General features: G+C 47.4%; 1 protein-coding gene across 1 annotated transcript in view; it reads left to right on the plus strand.

The window, feature by feature from the left end:
* LOC121876152 (nascent polypeptide-associated complex subunit alpha, muscle-specific form-like) overlaps positions 1-19,218 on the plus strand; it is a 69,050-nt gene that overhangs the window by 18,310 nt on the left and 31,522 nt on the right. Inside the window, exons 2-3 of the mRNA XM_042381089.1 lie at positions 1,290-1,426; positions 4,573-4,577. Of these exons, the coding sequence (XP_042237023.1) occupies positions 1,290-1,426; positions 4,573-4,577 (142 nt within the window). The remainder of the gene's footprint in view (positions 1-1,289; positions 1,427-4,572; positions 4,578-19,218) is intronic.

Here is a 19,218-nt window from a genome sequence, read left to right on the forward strand (position 1 = left end):
CCCACCACCCCTGCACCAACCCTACTCAATTCTACCAAACCCTACCAACCCTACCAACCCTACCACCATCCCCACCACCCTACCAACCCCACACTATCCCCACCATCCTTCCACCATCCCCACCACCCCTACCAACCCTACCACCATCCCCACCACCCTCACCATCCCCACCACCTACCAACCCTACCACCATCCCACCACCCCTACCAATCCCCACACCATCCCCACCACCCTTCCACCATCCCCACCATACACCCTACCAAACTTACCACCATCCCCACCATCCCTTCCACCATCCCCACCACCCCACCAACCCTACCACCATCCCCACCAATTCTACCAACCCTACCACCATCCCCACCACCCCTTTCACCATCCCCACCACCTCTAACAACAACCCTAACACCATCCCCACCACTCCTACCACCATCCCCTACCACCCCTACTAACCCTACCACCATCCCCACCAATTCTTCCACCATCCCCACCACCCTACCAACCCTACCACCATCCCCACCAACCCTACCACCATCCCCACCAACCCTACCAACCCTACCAACCCTACCACCATCCCTACCAACCCTTCCACCATCCCCACCACCCCTACCAACCCTACCATGCGTCAATCTCAATATGCTAATTTTGACTGTAAGGAAGTGTGTGTGTGTGTGTGTGTGTGTCATGTCATTACACTTCTTTGCCTTGTATTTTATTATTATTATTATTATTTTTATTATTATTATTATTATTATTATTATTATTGTTGTTGTTGTTATTATTGTTATTGTTGTTATTTGTATCTGCTTGTTGTCACTGTAATTATCATCTATTATTATCATCATTATCATCATCATCATCATCATCATCATCATTATCTTTAATCATTAGCATCATTGTCGTCATTATCAGTATATTTATCCATTATCATTGTTATCAAGTCGGGCCCCAAATTCTGAAGGCTAGGTTGGGGCCCAATAAGACATAGAGATCATAACTCTCTCTCTCTCTCTCTCTCTCATGTCATTCACAGCATGTCCCCCCTCCCCCGCCCCCCCCACAGACAAGAAGAAGGCTTAAGATCACGCTATCTCTACCTCGTCACTCGCTATCACTTCGCTGTCACTCCAGTGTGTCCTCGTCACTCACACTGTCACACCATCTCTCACATCACTCACCATCTCTCCGTCACTCACTATCTCCCGTCACTCATCGTTTTTCACTATCTCCCTGTTATTCTCCTGTCACTCACTATCTCACCGTCACTCACCACCTCTCTCGTCACTCACCAGGAAGAAGGCACGGGGCCGCCATGTTCAGCGGAGTGAGAGTGTGGAGTCGGACGATGAGGAGGCCCCGAGTCTCTTCAGGTCCCTCTCGTCCGACCACGAGGACGAACCCAGGGACGAACCACTCGACATTGACTCAGGTAAGTCACTCGAGTCACTTCTCATTGATTTACGTAGGTTCATTTGAGTCACTCCACATTGACTCAGGTAAGGTGGTCACTTCTTGTGTCACTCCACATTGACTCACGTAAAGTCACTTCGAGTCGCTCCACACTGACTCGGTATTGACTCACTGACTCAAGAAGCTAACCAGAGTCAATGGGACCTTGACTCAACTCTCCAGGTGAGTCAGGTCAGAGATTAATTAGGCTAGACTGAGGCGTCCATGTTAATTAGTGGAAGGTGTTGTACAGGTGAGCGAGACCCCCCATCTCTCTCACTTCCACCTCCGCAGGACACAGGAAGCAGCACATTACACCTCTCTCTCTCTCTCTCTCTCTCTCTCCACGACGTCGGAAAGTTGCTGTTACTACCACCCTCCCCTCCCCCTCCTCCCCCCTCCCTCTCTCTTCCCCGTCTTCTAAATCGTGCTGGGAGGGGGGGGAGGAGCGAAACGTGGATGGAGGAGGTAATGTAAAAGAAAGGGGTGGGAAAGGAGTGAGAGAGAGGACGATGAAAGGAGATAAAGAGAAAGTTGGGAGATAGAGTGAAAAGTGAGGTCATTAATTACAATATTTAGTAGAGAAAGATACATACATACATACTTACAGCCATACATACATACATACTTACAACCATACATACAGTACTTATATACATACATACATACATACATACATACATACATACATACAGAGAAGAAGTATTTTGTAAGTGTGAAGAAACAGATGTATGGTCACTAGGCACCCCAGGCATAGAGAGAAGGGGAGTAAATAGGGGAGAAAGAAAGGGAGGAATAAAAGAGAGAGAAGGGAAGAACGGAGGAGGGTAATGAAAGTGTTGAGAATAATGATGGTGGGAGATGAAAGGCTGGACTAACAGTGGCACCCCGGGGAGACAGAGGGGAGATGAGAGGGAGGGGGAGATGAGGGAGGGGGAGATGAGGGAGGGGGAGATGAGAGGGAGGAGGGAGATGAGAAGGAGGGGAGAGATGAGGGAGGAAGAGAGAGAGAGGGGGGGTAAAGAAAGAAGGAAGAATGGAATAGACGAAGATTGGTGTATTATTTCAGGTAGGAGAGAGAGGGAGAAGGGGAGAAAAAGATTAGAGGGGTAGATACAGAGGGAATGTAGAGTCTTGATACAATTCTGACGCCATTTTGTTTAGTTTTTGTTGTTGTTGTAGCTAAAGTGAGTCAGTGAGTTATAGGTCGGGTTCGAGGGGTTTATTCGTCATCGTCGTCGTTCGTGTCACTGTGAATCCGGATCTTATTCTGTTGAGTACCGGAAGCCTGAGCTGTGAGGGGGTGGGTTGAGGGTGTGAGGGGTTGAGGGGTGGGGTTGAGGGTGTGAGGGGGTGGGTTGAGGGTGGAACTGGCTGTGTGTGTGTATCTTTATTGGCTTCTCCTCTCATTCCTTCTCTTCTTTTCCTCCCTCTCTTATTTCGCTCTTCGCCTCCCTTCCTCTTCTCTCCTTCCTTCCCTCCTCTCTCTTACCCACTCTATTCACTCTTACTCTCTCTCCCGTTTTTGTTTACCTTTGTTTCCCCTCCTTTCTTCACCCTCTCCTCCTCCTCCTCTCTTTTTATACTCTCTCGTCTCCTCATCCCTCACCATTTTCCTCTCATTCATCTCCTTTCCCTCTCCATCCTGACCTACTCTCCCCCCTCTCTCCGCTCCCCTCCCTCTTTCTCTTCACCCACTCTCCTCTCCCCTCTCACCCCTTAGCCCCTCTTCTACTTGCAACAGAAAAAAGAGGGAGGGAGAGGGAGGTAAGTTGCCAGTGAGTGTGGTAATGGAGGGTCGCTGCTGGGAGTGTTAATGAGGAAGACAGGTAAGTAATGATTACCTTCTCTTGACTCGTTTACAAACAACATTACAGGTACAGGTGTAGGTACAGGTGTAGGTACAGGTACGGGTGCAGATACAGGTACAGGTGTAGATACAGGTGTAGGTACAGATACAGGTACAGGTATAGATACAGGTACAGGTGTAGATACAGGTACAGGTGTAGATACAGGTACAGGTGTAGATACAGGTACAGGTGTAGATACAGGTGTAGATACAGGTACAGGTGTAGATACAGGTGTAGGTACAGGTACAGGTGTAGATACAGGTGTAGGTACAGATACAGGTACAGGTATAGATACAGGTACAGGTGTAGATACAGGTACAGATATTCTGAAATAATGGCAACACGAACCTAGGATCATTATGTCACTTCATCCCGGATGCAATAGTACTGGTGGAGAACGATGGAGGGAGAGAGGGAGAAAGAAGGAGATGGAGGGAGAGAAGGAGATAGAGAAATGGAAAGTGTAAGATAGAGGAAAGAAGAGAGGGGAGAGGGTAAGAGCATCGGGGCGTGGGTGAGTGAGGGAGGAAGTGTAAGTTAGAGCCTGGAGACACGGAGGTGAGGGGGAGAGGCAGGAGGAGGGAGAGGCAGGAGGAGGGAGACAGGGAGGTGAGGGGGAGAGGTCCTTGGTCTCCCTGTACACACTTTGTACCGTATTGATCACCTTTGTTCACCCACATGTTTCCTCGCGTCTCTCACAGGTGTAATGACCATGTGTGTGTGTGTGTTGACAGTAGGAGACACCACAAGAACCATCACTACAGGACACCTAAGATAGACCCTCAACACCTCCCCATGAGAGAGAGAGAGAGAATGACCCCTTACCAGTACTAGGGTCTCGTGCCAATTGCCTTCACCCCAGCACCAGGCACAATGGGCAAGAATGTGAGGTCTTAACGAGATGATGGTGGTGTTGTTGTTCTCTCTCTCTCTCTCTCTCTCTCTCTCTCTCTCATGGTAGATAGTTTTAATTGAACACCCATAAACAGATAGTGAGTGAGAAAGATTAGAAATAAACAGAGAGAGAGAGAGAGAGAGAGAGAGAGAGAGAGAGAGCATATCTTGGGGAGGTCGTTGTAGTAGTAGTGTGCATGGTGATGTCATCAGCTAGACACGGGGTGACATCAGGAGTCACTCTAGACGCCCTTGCACCATGACATCACCACCGCCTGGATCACTATCGAACTAGAAGATAACGTGACGTATTAGTGATAAGTGACGTCAGAGTGATAAGTGACCTCATTGCGTATACGTTAACTTGTCTTTATTGATGTAGGACAGGTGAGTGCCGCTATTCGTCCGGTAATTAGGGTCGTAACTTAAGGGAAAAATTCTGACCGAACTTTTTGAGTGCCTGTCCGTGAATGGTGGAACTTAATGAACCCTTAATGGATTTTTGTGGCTCTGTTGTGTTTATTTTTTGTATTTCAATGTGTTGTACTTACCTCTCTCTCTCTCCCTTCTCCCCCTCTCCCTCCTTCCCCCTCTCCCTTCTCCCCCTCTCCCTCCCTTCTCCCCCTCTCCCTCCCTTCTCCCCCTCCGACCTTCAGTATTTCCCTCTAATTAAACATTGGTGGAGTAGAGGTAACGCGTGTCTCTCTCACCACAGTGTCCTGGGTTCAGTCCCCGGCCCGAGACACCTAAAGAGAGTGTGCCCAGTGTGACTTTCAATACCAAACAACGGGCAAGTTTGTTCCTTCTGTACTAGCGACTGGATAATTAAATTCATAATTAAATAACAAAGAATAGTTCGTAAGTTTATTAGTGATGAAAATGCTAAGAAAAAATGGTCTGTAGATTGTTGTAAAGGTCTGCAATATGGAGAGAAATGGGTCCATCATGGGGGGGGGGTGTAATGTGTACCTGGTGTGTGTGATTACAGGTGGGGAGCGGCAGGCAGGTAAAGGTGTATAGTCAGTGGCCATCAAAGGGTTGAGTTATTTCAGATATGGGGCAGGAGTCTCAGGTAGGTCGTGTACAGGTGTTGACTTACTGTAGTGTGTCATGCTAGGTCACCAGGTAGAAGGGGGAGATAGTAAAGGTGAGAGAGAGAGAGATTATCTTTACAGTTCGCATGTTTATTAGTGAATGATATAAGTAAGTAATAACTATTTATTTGATGGAAAATTTTCTCTCTCTCTCTCTCTCTCTCTCTCTCTCTCTCTCTCTCTCTCTCTCTCTCTCTCTCTCACACCAGACAGACAGACAAGCGTAGTGAGAGAGGTGGTTGTAATGGCTCCTTAACGCGTGTGTTTGTTTACATGTTGGCGGCACAGCAGCGTGACACGGACCTGCTCACACCAACACAACCCGGATCTTAGACCACTTTACACGGTGACTGGTCAAATGGGTCCCCAGTCCTAACCTATCCCATCCTAACCTATCCATCCCTCTGTTAAACTCTATCCACCTGTTAAATTATCCATCCAGTCAGTTGCTTGGTACTATCCAGGAGGAGGAGGAGGAGGATAGCTCGGGCGGTCCTATCCATACACGTCTCTCTCTACTCTATCCTGTGTTGATGTAAAACTTGACTCGTGTTTATTTGTACTTGTCGTCTGAGTGTGTGTCCCCGCTGTGTTTGTTGTCCACGTCAGCTCTGGTGTGGTGTACTGTCAGCCGCTTGTCCCACTCCCTGCTGACACACACACACACACACTAGGTTATTGCTTCATCGTAAACAATAATATTCTTAACAGGTGGTCATTACTGTCATATATCATAACTACCTATTGTGGTGTGATGGGGGGGGGGTGGGGTGATGCTCTCTCTCCACTGATCACATCATTTAGAACATCCTTCAGCTGGTGTATTACAAGGCGGGTGAACCTCTGCTACAGTATCGCTTGACTCACTCACTCACTCTATCTTTTGTTCTTATGTCAGTAAATAAAATGAAAGCGTGTGTAGGAGAGAGAGAGAGAGAAGTGTAGTGAATAACAGGAAAGCGACATGATAGACCTGATAACACGTACACACACACACACATACATATCAATAAAGTGGATGAGAAACAGGAACATTCCCTCGATCATACAACATTCTAATGATGGTGAATGTGAGGCGTCGTTCTTATACGTGAATGTGTAGTGAAGATGTGTGAGTCATAGTTAAGTAAATGAGTGAGATAGAGACGAGGGTTGATGAACGATCGTAGATAGAGAATACACAGAGGAGAATAGAGATGATGAAATGAGTAGTAAAAGTGTAATTGGTGAATAACTGATAAAGAATAACAGGTGAGATAAGAAAGTAGTAGATAATCATTAGTAAAATATCGTAGGTGAAGAATATTGAGAGAAGGAAAGATATAATAAGAATATAGTGAATAAAGGAGAAGAAGAAATAGAAGGAAAGGAATAAACTTGGTTAATGGTGTGAGGCAGAGAGGGTCGACCCAGCCATCTGGCATACGTCTAGCTGAGGCACCACCTGTGTGTGTGTACCAGCTGTGTGAGTGTGTACCAGCTGTGTGTGTGTGTGTGTACCAGCTGTGTGAGTGTTTGTACCAGCTGTGTGTGTGTGTACCAGCTGTGTGAGTGTGTACCAGCTGTGTGAGTGTTTGTACCAGCTGTGTGTGTGTACCAGCTGTGTATGTGCGTGTCTGTGTATACCAACTGTGTGTGTGAGTATCTGTACCACCTCTTAGTATATTTGTGCACCGCCTTTGTGTGTTTGTACCACGTGTGTGTGTGTGTGTGACTCCAACAGCTGGCTCATCAAGGAGGGACGGAGTGAGTGAGAGGGGGGGGGGGGCTCCGTCAGAGAGAAGGATGAGGTCAGGGCAGGGAGGGAGGAAGAGATGGTCAGAGTGAGGGAAGTAGGAGGGAGAGAGAGAACCGCCTCACTATCTTCAGGTTCGTTTTTCCTCTTGTTTAACACCTCACCACACCTCACTCCTCACCTCATCCCTCACTCCTCACCCCTCACACCTCATCTCATCCCTCACACCATCTCATCCCTCACTCCTCACCCCTCACCTCATCCCTCATTCCTCACACCTCACCTCATCCCTCACACCTCACTCCTCACACCACACCTCACACCCCGACAATGCATGACCCGGTATTCAGTGCAATATGCGGAGAATTTGGGTTCGTGCTGGCCAGGTATTTGGCTCTGAAGCTCTCGGGGGGATTGTGGGATTTTTGCATGATTGCGAGGGATTTTGTGTTGTTTTACGGGCGGATTTGTGTAAGTCACTCGGGGGGATTTTGTTTAGTACGTACATTATTTTGGGGGGATTTTGTTTGGACGCTGATGGGGGAGGTAGAGGGATTTGTTTACGTTAATGAGAGGCATAATGGGATTTTATTTAATGGACACACACACACACACACACACACACACACACACACAGGCTTACAAACGTTCGCTCGTCTTCTGCCCGCACTGGCGTTCTGTTAGCCCACGGCGGCACTTATATAACGGTGGGTGGGTAGGCCTATGCGGCAGCTGTGACCCCCGCTGAATATTTTAGTGTGGGTCAGTGTTAGTAGCCTCCAGCATCCACCTACCCTTACACCCCTCCACCTACACCCCTCCACCTACACCCTTCCACCTACACCATCAACTACACCCCTCCACCACCCTTACCATCTCTCCCTCCACCATTCCCCTCACCCCTCCCCCTTCCCCTTTCCAAGTACCACCGCCATCCTTTCGTGTTCACCCGTTCAGTTCGTTCCTCCTCCACGTTCACAGCCTCACTAGACGTCTACCTCCACCACCTGAGCAAGATAGTTGTTGTAGTGGTGGTTGTAGCTGTTGTAGTAGTGGTGGTTGTGGTTGTTTTAAATTTCACCAGTAAGCTGTGGCGTTGTTCAGGTGGTGTGTGTGTGTGTGTGTGTAAGAATGTCATTTGGACCCCACGAGTCACGACTAATAAGCCCCCAGTACTACTAGGCCCCAGACCAATAAGGCCCCGCGACTAATTAAGCTAACCATCAGTATTGGGAGTCATTCGAGGCCATTAGACTCAGGGCCCTCAAGTTGACCCCCTATTGGTTAGAACTAGGTTGGGTCACTGGGGACATATTGGACTAGTGATCACGCCGTCCTGTAGTGTGATAAACAGTTCCAAGGCCTGACTGGCGACTGTAGTGGTCATGTAGCAGTGTATTGTGCTCACTTTAGCTTGGTAGTGTAGGAGGGGGAGAGGATGTTGACGCATATTAGAGCTGTCACCGCCACCGTTAGCTGCCTCATGTACCGTGATGGGAGGGAAGGGGAGGGATAGTAATTAGTGTTTATGTCCCACCACGTGCGTTTTGTTTACATCTCGTGTGTTGACGTGATCAGCTGACGAGTCGCTCACATCTCTGCCGCATTAAGAATTGTAAATTGACGAGGTGTGTGTGTGTGTGTGTGTGTGTGTGTGTGTGTGTGTGTGTGCTTATCTCTGGAGGCTCTTGTTTCTTAATAAATATATCAATATCTTACTCAGAGAGGAAGTTCTATATACTGATTCTGGTAAAATAAGTTTGTCTATCTGTCTGTGTTGCTGTTTTTTCATCTGTTACGTTATCATCCAATCACTGAATATGAAGAACATCTGGCTCCTGATTGGCCCGGGACTCCCCCCTGTGATTAGTGGAGATTGGGCTGGAAACATTGATTGGACGGGGGGGGGGAGCCTTTTGAGCCCTGATTCCGGATTAGTGTGTTTGTGTTGTGGTTGTAGTTTTATGATGTAGGGATGAGGGTTATATATAACTTGTTGTAATGCTGTAGATAATTCCAGGTGTGTGTGTGTGTGTGTGTGCGAGTGTTTGCTGTGTATCTTTGTAAAATGCACACAAGGAAATATATAAACACACACACACACACACACACACACTCGCGTCATTACCATCACAATACACCCAAAAAACATACTTTAATGACCCATTCGAGGCAGCAGTTTACCAGCGCTACCACCAGGACCCGTGTAACAGCATGGTGTAGGTGTCCCAGCCAATCACAGCCTAGATCACTAAGGCTCTACCAACCATTAACCGCGTAATACCAAGCTTAGGCCACCACTACAACACACCGAACTCTGGTCCTGGATATTGTTGAGTGTGTTGGTTGGTCGAGGGCCTTGAGATGCACTTTTCCTTCCTATCTTGAGGGAGAGGGACTTTGTTTTCCTCCCTACCTTCTTGGAGAGTGGGGTGGTAGTTGTGTCAGGGAGTTTTATATATCACCAATGCCTGTACAGTCTGAGGCACTTAAAAACGTATTACTTAAGTGCCTCAATCTGACGCACTTATACTTTAACTTACGATTTTTTTTAAGCTCATGGTTGTGGGTTGTGGTGGGTGAGTGGATACAGCACTTACCTTCTTTCCTAATGGTCACTGGTTCGATCCCGGGTGACGGCTCCTGAGTGCAGTGTCGGCCATGTTGCCTTGTGTACCTGTACATTAATTAGTCTTATAAGGTAGGGCAGTGTTCTTTATCTTCACTATAGGGCCTCTGTTTCTCCAGCCTGTGGTAGAGACGGGGGGAGAGTGAGGGAGAGAAATGATGGAGGCCGAGGGAGGTGTGGGAGAGATGGTGGAAAGTGAGGGAGGGAGGGAGAGAAATGATGGAGACCGAGGGAGGTGTGGGAGAGATGGTGGAAAGTGAGGGAGAGAGGGAGAGACTGAGGCAACACATACAGTAGACACGTGGTGATCGATCTTGTTTCTTGACTGTGTTCTCACATCACCGCCAACAGTACACATTAAAGGTGACTTGAGGGTGGTGGTGATAGTGTGGTGTTAGTGTGGTGGTGAGTGTGGTGTTGGTGGTGAGTGTGTGGTGTTGGTGATGTTAGTGTGGTGTTGGTGGTGAGAGTGTGGGTGTTAGTGGTGGCAGTAGCCCAGGGGAGGTGGTGGTGCTGATAGTGTGGGTTTTGGTGTTGGTGGTGAGTGTGGTGTTGGTGGTGAGTATGGTGTTGGTGGTGAGTGTGGTGTTGGTGGTGAGAGTGGTGTTGGTGGTGAGTGTGTGGTGTTGGTGGTGGTAACCCAGAGGTGGTGATGGTGGTAGTGGTGGTTCAGGGGAGGGGGTGTTTTAACCCTTTGAAGAGTTACGTTAATTTCAACCACACGCCTTTATGAGAGCTGTGATGGGCGTGCCGTTAGGGGGTCATGGTGGGCGTGCCGCCAAGGGGGAGGGTCTTAAGTGTGACCAGTAGGAGGCCACCATACGCCATTAAAAACTCTCCCCAGCGCCTTTATAAAAATTCTAACCAGCACCATTTAAAAACATCGTTTACACACACACACACCGTTAGGTTTATTTTCACCACCATATGTTCCTTGCTTTTAATATCACCGTGCGCCATTACAACTGTCGAGCGCCTTAAAGACAAATTTGACCACTACCGTTAGAAATTTCACGTGACATTATAAAACAAACGTGCACCACCGTTAGAAATTTCACGTGACATTATAAACACGTGCACCATTAAAAATACTCACGTGCCACTATAAATACATCCACCGTTAAAAATTCTGTGCACCATTAAAAAGGAATCCGCTCCTTTTATAAAATTGGTGAACATGTTTTAATATTGAGTCATGGTGAAGGCGAGTCTCGGCCTGACGTAGAGGACATTAACCTGACTCACTGTAGCCTTCTGTCCAGGTCTCCCCTATCTGTCTGTCTGTTTGTCTGTCTTGTCTGAATATCTCGTTTTTCTATGTCTGTCTGGCTGTATCTGTCTTTCTGTCTGGCTGTCTATTTTAAAGGTACTGAGACAATAATACACAGTAAATGATTCTTGGTTTAGACAGATGACGGTGAACACACAGGTATACAGTGACCAGGTGTGTTATGCTTTACTGTTTTTAATTAATATATGTGTGTGTGTGTGTCTGTGTGTGTCACCAATTAGTACACACGCCTCGCTAAGAAGCTTGTTGTGGGGGGAAACTGTGGTCAGGTGGGAGACAGTGTGGGGGGTGATGTATCAGATATCGGGAGTTGTAGAGCAGGAGCAGCAGGTAGTGTAAAGCAGGAGCAGCAGGTAGTGGAGGCAGCCAAGCAGGGAGATCCAGTGCCCTACTAGACACAGTCAGTAGGTGAACGCATGACTGGTGGTAATTGGAGTGGTGTGTGTGTGTGTGTGTCTGTGTGTGTGTGCGCGTGCGTGCGTGCGTGTGCGCTGTGTACACCCGCTTGTTTTCCGTGAGTGTAGTTGACGTGAGGTTATTTAGGGTAATTAAACACTCTAATGATATCAACATATGGCCGCCATCTTGTTTCCACCTCACAACAGCTGGTCAACACCCACCAGTAGTCGCGTCCGTCTGTGTGATATATTGTGGTCATATTAACTAGGAAGATACCTTTCCTTCCTTCCTTCCTTCCTTCCTTCCTTCCTTCTTTCCTTCCTTCCTTCTTTCTTTCCTTCCTTCCAGGTTACCTCTCTCTCTCTCTCTCTCTCTCTCTCTCTCTCTCTCTCTCTCATCAAGTGGGGGGATCACACTCCATCTCGCAGGAATATAGGAGATTTCGTCCCCAATCCCCAGTAGATGTGAGGGATCGTGTTGTATATAACCTGAACCTGTGTTGTGGTGGTGATGGTGATAATGGTGGTGGAGGTGGTGGTGATGGTGATAATGGTGGTGATGGTGATAATGGTGGTGGTGGTGATGTTTGTGGTGGTGATGGTGATAATGGTGGATTGTGATATTGATCGAATGTGTTAATAATAATAATAATAAATAATGATGATAATATTAGCAATAGTTAACACAGTAAGGTTTAACAGAAGTAGTAGTTAACACAGCAATAAATTAACACAGACAGCGCCATCACAACACTGTTAACTAAGTCAGCTCAGGTGTTGCTAAAAATACTATCCATTGATGATGTCCGTAAACAACAACAACAACAACAATGGGTGATGAAGCTGTGTCGTGGATTGTTAAATATTATTAATTAGCTTTCCCCAGTGTGTGTGTGTGTGTGTGTGTGTGTGTGTGTGTGTGTGATGGCCTCATGGGGTAAATAACATTAGTGGCGTCTCTCTCTCTCTCTCTCTCTCTCTCTCTCCACTGGCCGGACATAGACCACCCCCCTGACCATACCGGTTCTCCACTTGGCGGTGATAAGAACAAATCAAGTTCGATCAAGTGACACTCAACCTCTGCTGGGCCCGCCAGTGTGGACGGTTGGTGGACGGTGACACTGTCCTGGCCCCGTGTGACAGTAGTGAGGGAGAGACAGATGCGAGACAGGTGTGAAGTATAAACAATGAGAGATAGATAGATAGATAAACAGAAATATAGATATATATATATATATATATACACAGTCCCAGGCGAGAGAGAGAGAGACTGTGCCACTTGAACTCTTAACAACACGACAGCCACCAGAAGGGTCATGTCCCCAAGTTACTTCAGGAACAAATGACCCTTAACCTCACCCCCAGTACACTTCATCCACCCATTAGTATTGGTAATCACTCTTAATGGCATCAGTTTTCAGACGTTCTCCAGTTCTCAGCGACCCACCACATTTAACGGGTTAATATGGGGCCTAGTAGATCCGGGGCCCAATTTGTTTTAGGTTCACAGCCGTTTCCTCACACAGTCGTAAGTCAGGGCAGGTACTGTAAATCAACACTGGTGAAGATGTTATTAGTTTTTATTTCAAGATGGAGAATAAAGTGTGGTGGTGGAGTGGTGGTGATGGGGGAGTGGTGGTGATGGGGGAGTAGTGGTGGTGATGGGGGAGTGGTGGTGATGGTGGGGTGGTGGGGGAGTAGTAGTGGTGATGGAGGAGTGGTGGTGATGGGGAGTGGTGGGGAGTGGTGGTGATGGGGGAGTGGTGGTGATGGGGGAGTAGTGGTGGTGATGGGGGAGTGGTGGTGATGGTGGGGTGGTGGGGGAGTAGTAGTGGTGATGGAGGAGTGGTGGTAGGGATAGTGGAGGGAGGGAGGTGGAGGGTGGTCTGTTGACTCACGTGACGTAAAGGTTTCAGGATGTGCAAACTTTACCCTCATGATTTGCAGTCGTGGTGGTGGCCTCTAGCAGCTCGGGGGGGGAGCAGCAACACAGTACAGAGAGACCGACAGACACACACAGATTGATAAAAGTTGTACTTCCTGGTGTAGGAGGCGTCAACCACTCTAGAGTGCCTGATGGTGATAGTAATTTGCACCTAGGCACCGTGCACTCTAGAGCTCAGCACATCTAGAGTGCTTGGCGCCTCCTACACCGGCCTCCCCAAAAGTTTCTGAAGGTTAAACCATCTGGGGAAATAAATGTAAACATTATCAGCTCCTCATTTGTATATTCTTTTTCATTCCGTTCTTTCTGTCTTCTTTTCCTCTCCCTTTCTTTCCTACTCTTTCTCCTATCTTTATTCTTATTCCTCAGGTCTTCCTCTCCTCTTTCCTTCTTCCTCCTTTATTTCCTCTTTCCCTCCTTCCTGGTAGCTCTTGGAAGGGACTGTGTGTGTGTGTTCGTTGAGATGCGTTCTCACGTCTCCTCCATTTAGCGTTATATTTTACCATTGGGAACCTTTAATAAAAATCTTGGCGGCCCAGATCTTGACCGGTCAGCGGGGGAGGGATAGAAGGAGGCAAGGAAGAGGGGGAGAAGGAAGGGAGTGGGTAGGAGGGAGGGACAGAAGGGGGGGAAGGAGAGAGGGATGGGCAGAAGAAGGGAAGGAGGGGGATGGAAGGAAGGAAAGGAGGAGGAAGGGGTCATTTAGAGGCCGGGTATCTGCACTACATATTATAAAGACATTAGAGATGAGGTTCTCGACTGCCGCCATTGAGGGAGCAGAGAGACACTTGGTGGTGTAGGGTCGAGACGCCTCCAGGAATATATCACAGAGGAGCGTGTCCGTCCACTCCTGAGGTCACATAACGGCACCACCACCGGTCAGTTCTAACCCTGGAGTACGGTCCCAACCCCTGGAGTACGGTCCCAACCCCTGGAGTACGGTCCCAACCCCTGGAGTACGGTCCCAACCCCTGGAGTACGGTACTAACCCCTGGAGTACGGTACTGACCCCTGGAGTACGGTACTAACCCCTAGAGTGCGGTACTAACCCCTAGAGTGCGGTACTAACACTTCCACATATATGGTTAGGTTAGGTTTGACGATGATGCTGATAATAATAATAATATCAACAGTAGTAATAATAATAACAATGACAATGAGTTATAGAAGTAAACAAAATTACCCCGCGTGAAAATATTACCTTTTATTAATTACCTGTGTACTAATTACCTGTTCACTAATTACCTGTGAATGTAATTAATTTGGTTCAACATTGTTTATTGAAAAAAAAATATTACTAGTGTGTGTGTGTGTGTGTGTGTGTGTGTATATATGTTTAAGTTTTTCACCCACGTTGTGTATAATAAAGATGATGATGATAATAATAATAATAATATTAATAATAATAATAATGATAATAATAATAATGAGAGATGACAGAAAGTGATGAGAAATGTACAGTTGTTTACAGAGCAGTAGCATTGTTTACAGTGAGTCAATGTTGTTTACAGATTGGTAGGTAGGTTACATGAGGTGTGTGTGTGTGTGTGTGTGGAGAGGCTGAGAGCGTGACTATGAGTTCAGGGACCCCCGGCGTGTGACCTCTAGATCCGGATTCAGAGACTTGGTTCGTGTAACTCTTTTGTCCTCCCCTGCAGCTGTGGGTGTGTGAACGCTTCTGATTCTGGCTTCACTCACTCATTCACTCACTCAATTACTCTCTTTCTCTCATTCACTCACGTCTGTGTTTTTTACCTTGGGTCTCTACACCATTTGGAGGTCTTAAAACTCCTCAATAGTAACGGTGTGGCGTGATCTTGATTCTCATTGGTTCCTGGGTTGATTGAATCTCCTGGCTGTGATTTAAAGAACACACATAACTATCCCACTTATGCTTTTGATGACGATGGTTTAACCCTTTGAGGACGATGGTTTAACCCTTTGAGGACGATTATTTAACCCTTTGAGGACGATTATTTAACCCTCCAGGACTTAAAGGGTTAAACATTGACACACACAAAAAATGGATTCTCACAGGTTCTTACGTTAAATGTCTTCCCTAACTGGAGATTACAGGGGGTACTATTGCATCTAACTGAGGTAATAAAAACAATGATGGATTTTAGAGTATTTGGTGATGTGAAGACGTGTCGAACTGCCTCCACACTACGGCGATTTTGACGTCCTCAGGTGTAGCGATCGACGTGGTGTGTTGCTGGGGTGGAGAGGGGTGGTGGTAGTGGTGGTTAAAGATGACCAGTGATAGTAGTGGTGGTTGATGATGGACTGTAATAGTGGTAGTGGTGGTAGACGGATGGATGGTAGTCGAGCATAGGTGTTGTACAGATGGCACCTTCACCCCCTCATTCCTCACCCCTCTCCTTCACCCCTCCCTCACCCCTCTCCTTCACCCCTCCCCTTCACCCCTCCTTCACTCCTCACCCCCTCCTCCTTCACCCCTCTCCCGGTCATAAACAATAACAGAACATTTATTACCATTATTGTGACACCTGGGAATGACGCTCACCTGGCTACAACCTGTTCTCTCATCCCCCTCCGTCACCCACCCATCCTCCTCCACGTACCCAACAACCCTCACCCACCAACCCACCCATGCCATCCTTCCCCACTCACCCCAAACCACCAACCCACCCACCTCCCTCCTTCTCACAACACTTGTCTAGACAGGTGAAGAGAGGATAGGGGGGGTGAAGGCTGTTGAGTATAGGAGGGGTTGGTGGGGGGGGGGGTGTTCACGGCCTATCAGAGTATGCTGTTAGTTAGGGAAGAGGTCAGAGGTCACCATTTGTCAGTCTGGGTCAGGATTTTCCAAGGTTAGGAAGTCTTTTTTTTCTCCCCGACAGAGTATGTGAGAATGTAACCACTCGGCTAATCCTAACCTGTGACGCAAAGAGGATGAACCTTCGAAATTTGAGACTCGGTAATATTGGAAAACTAACCTAACCCAACCCGACTCCACCCAGTCCGACCCATGGCTTCGATATGGAAAATTTGGGGTCCAGTTCCGGGTAGGGTTCGGGTACGGTGTTGAGTTTGGCCCTGGAGCGAGAGAGAGAGAGAGAGAGATATGATCACTCAAAACTGTTCCTCCCGTGTAGTTTAAACCCGCTGTGTCATCATCTGTCAACAAGGAAAACAGTTCATATACTTACCGAGTGTTTTTGAGAACCACTTAACCTGTTGACCGAGAACGTTTTTTACTCCTCACTCGGTGTTTCCTTACATGATGGCGCTGAAGTATCGTAGAGACTATACCGTAATTGTATCCAGGTCTCTCTTAATCACCAGTTTAAAGGAAGGATGTAAGGCGTAGGAATCTGTTAGGATGGTGACCTTGGTTAACCTGGGTCTTGGTGAGGTTTCCTACAGGTGTGAAGTGTTTTAGCCACAACTTTGACCTTTGTTTAACCGTTATACTCGGGAAGATTTGTGTCTGTCTGTCTGTCTAAGGCGGGAAGACTACTACCACCACAGACTCTCTCTCTCTCTCTCTCTCTCTCTCTCTCTCCTGCTGGGTGTACGCTGCTGGCATCTTGAGCGTCAGTTGCAGGCGAGTGACTTGTTTCGTGCAATAAAACCCGGAAAAGGTGAAGGTGGTGGTATTGCAGGTGGTGGTGGTGGTGTGGGGTAGTAGTGGTGGTGGTGGTGGTGTGGGGTAGTAGTGGTGGTGGTGGCGACATGAAACCACCAGCACCATCATCACCACCACCACCACCAGTGTACCGTTGGGGGAAGGAGGGAGAGATATAGCTGTTAACTGTCGCCGCCACAAAGTGTATGAGTGTTGCTTTAGAGGTGAAGGGGGAGGGGGGGGGGAGTCCTGACCCACCTACACCTGCCTGGTTTATTAGTGAGTCTTGACGTTCTCTCTCACTTACTTATTCACACACCCACCCACCCACTCACTCATTCACTCACTCACCCACTCATTCACTCGCTCACTCACTCGCTCACTCACTCATTCACCCACTCATTCACTCACTCACTCACTCATTCACCCACTCATTCACTCACTCACCCACTCATTCACCCACTCACTCACCCACCCACTCACTCACCCACTACAACAAAAGACTGTATTATTGTCTCTCTCCAGTCGTCTTGATCAACAGTCACTTTTATTTACCATTATCACAGTCAATTTAATATGAAGGGGAATTATCCACTTAAGAATCTGGATGATCTAACCCAAACGCGATGTCAGTCAGTCAGTCAAGGTTGTCATCCATCTGTCTTGGGGTTGGCGACCACAGCCCTCAACTCATACCAGTCTTTACCTCCCTCTTCAGTCTCCTATACCTTCAGTTTTACCCATTATTGTCATCTTTACTAGTCAAAGTATTTATTTTCGTAACGTCATCAAAATATATATAATTTTCGTAACGTAATCAAAGTATCTAATGATGTTGGAGGTAATGTTGGTGGTTGTGATGGTGGTGGTAGGGGAGGTAATGGTGGTAGGGGAGGTAGTGGTGGTAGGGATGTTGGTAGTGGTGGTAGCTCAACATCTCCGACCTTCACCACCTCCCGCTCTCCTTCGTCCTGGGCTGCCTGCTGGACCCTAGGGCATCTAGCCACCCGTGACGAAATAGCCAGTTGCTGTGTTTTCTGTTATTTCACGATCTTGTTGCAGTTTCAGGCTGTTGTAGTTGCTGTTTCAGGCTGTCGTAATGGCTGTTTCAGGCTGTCGTAATGGCTGTTTTAGGATCTCATTGGCTGCTGTGTCTCGTGGCTTTGGCTGTTCAGTTACTGTTAACCTCTTGGCTATACTTGGGAAAAACTAAAAAGGTACGTGTAAATATCCTTGATCCCGCTAGTGTTACACGTGAAGGTCTGTCACGTACTAAGCCCAACATTACCTGCGTGCTGGTGTCTTGTGTGAGGGAACGTGGGGTCACCTGACAGTCTGTGAAGGTTATGTGGAAAGGTTGCTGGTCATGTGGGCCCCAAGACCAATAATGTGGCCCTGCTCCTAATAGACCCCAGTAGTGATAGGCCCCAAGCTATTCTAACTAAGGCCCTTTTGGATTACAACCCGTAAACCAGTCATTATCTTTCATTAACTCGTAGAACACTGTAATGAAAATCAATGTCAGTGGAGTAACATGTAAAGTGTGTGTGTGTGTGGGAAATCGGCGGTTTATCCCAGCTCGTGTGTGTGTGGTGAGAACATCCGGGAAAGGCGTTAGATCCCGTAAAAATTCGTAACTACAGTACAGTATATGATTCTGCAACGTAACTGGCGGTAGTGTAGTGTGGCAGCGTATCTAACCTACGACACAATCCAGGCAGCCACAAGAGCGTCCAATTTGCACTAAGAGTCTACTAACTATGATGCTGTCCTCTTATAACTCTGTTGTAGATGTTAACGTACGGGGCTTTAGTGAATCTATGTACGTACAGTAGACTGGGGGTCCACAGGCGACCGTTAGTGGTGTGAGTGTTGCCAACCGCGCTCCCTCCCTCCCTCCCTCCCGCCAAAACAATGCCACTCCACTCACTGTTGAAGAAAGTTTCCCGTCAAAGCATTTTTTTTCTCCATAACATTCTCCCCCTATTGAAGTTGTATTTGATGTCATATCAACTTAATCCTTCACCATAACTCTTACTTCACCCCAGAGCGCTCCTGTTGGAACTTTCCCGCCGCCATAGAGTTGCTTTCCCACTAAAATGTATTCGCACTGAACTTTCTATCCCAGCCAAAAAATTTAATCAACTACAACATCACCTCTCCCCTCCTACCCACCAATAACTAAAAACAATATATTTCTGCCCCAAAACAATGAATGATTCCCCGCTTCTGAAGAATGTTTCCTTAAAAGTAGAAAAAAATTATCGCGTCTTTCCCGTAATTTGACTATTGTGCCGACATCCTCCCATTGTGTGACGTGGCAACAGCTCCTCATTCTACCGAT

This window comes from Homarus americanus, unplaced genomic scaffold (assembly GCF_018991925.1).
Source record: "Homarus americanus isolate GMGI-L3 unplaced genomic scaffold, GMGI_Hamer_2.0 scaffold34921, whole genome shotgun sequence".
Classification (NCBI taxonomy): domain Eukaryota; kingdom Metazoa; phylum Arthropoda; class Malacostraca; order Decapoda; family Nephropidae; genus Homarus; species Homarus americanus.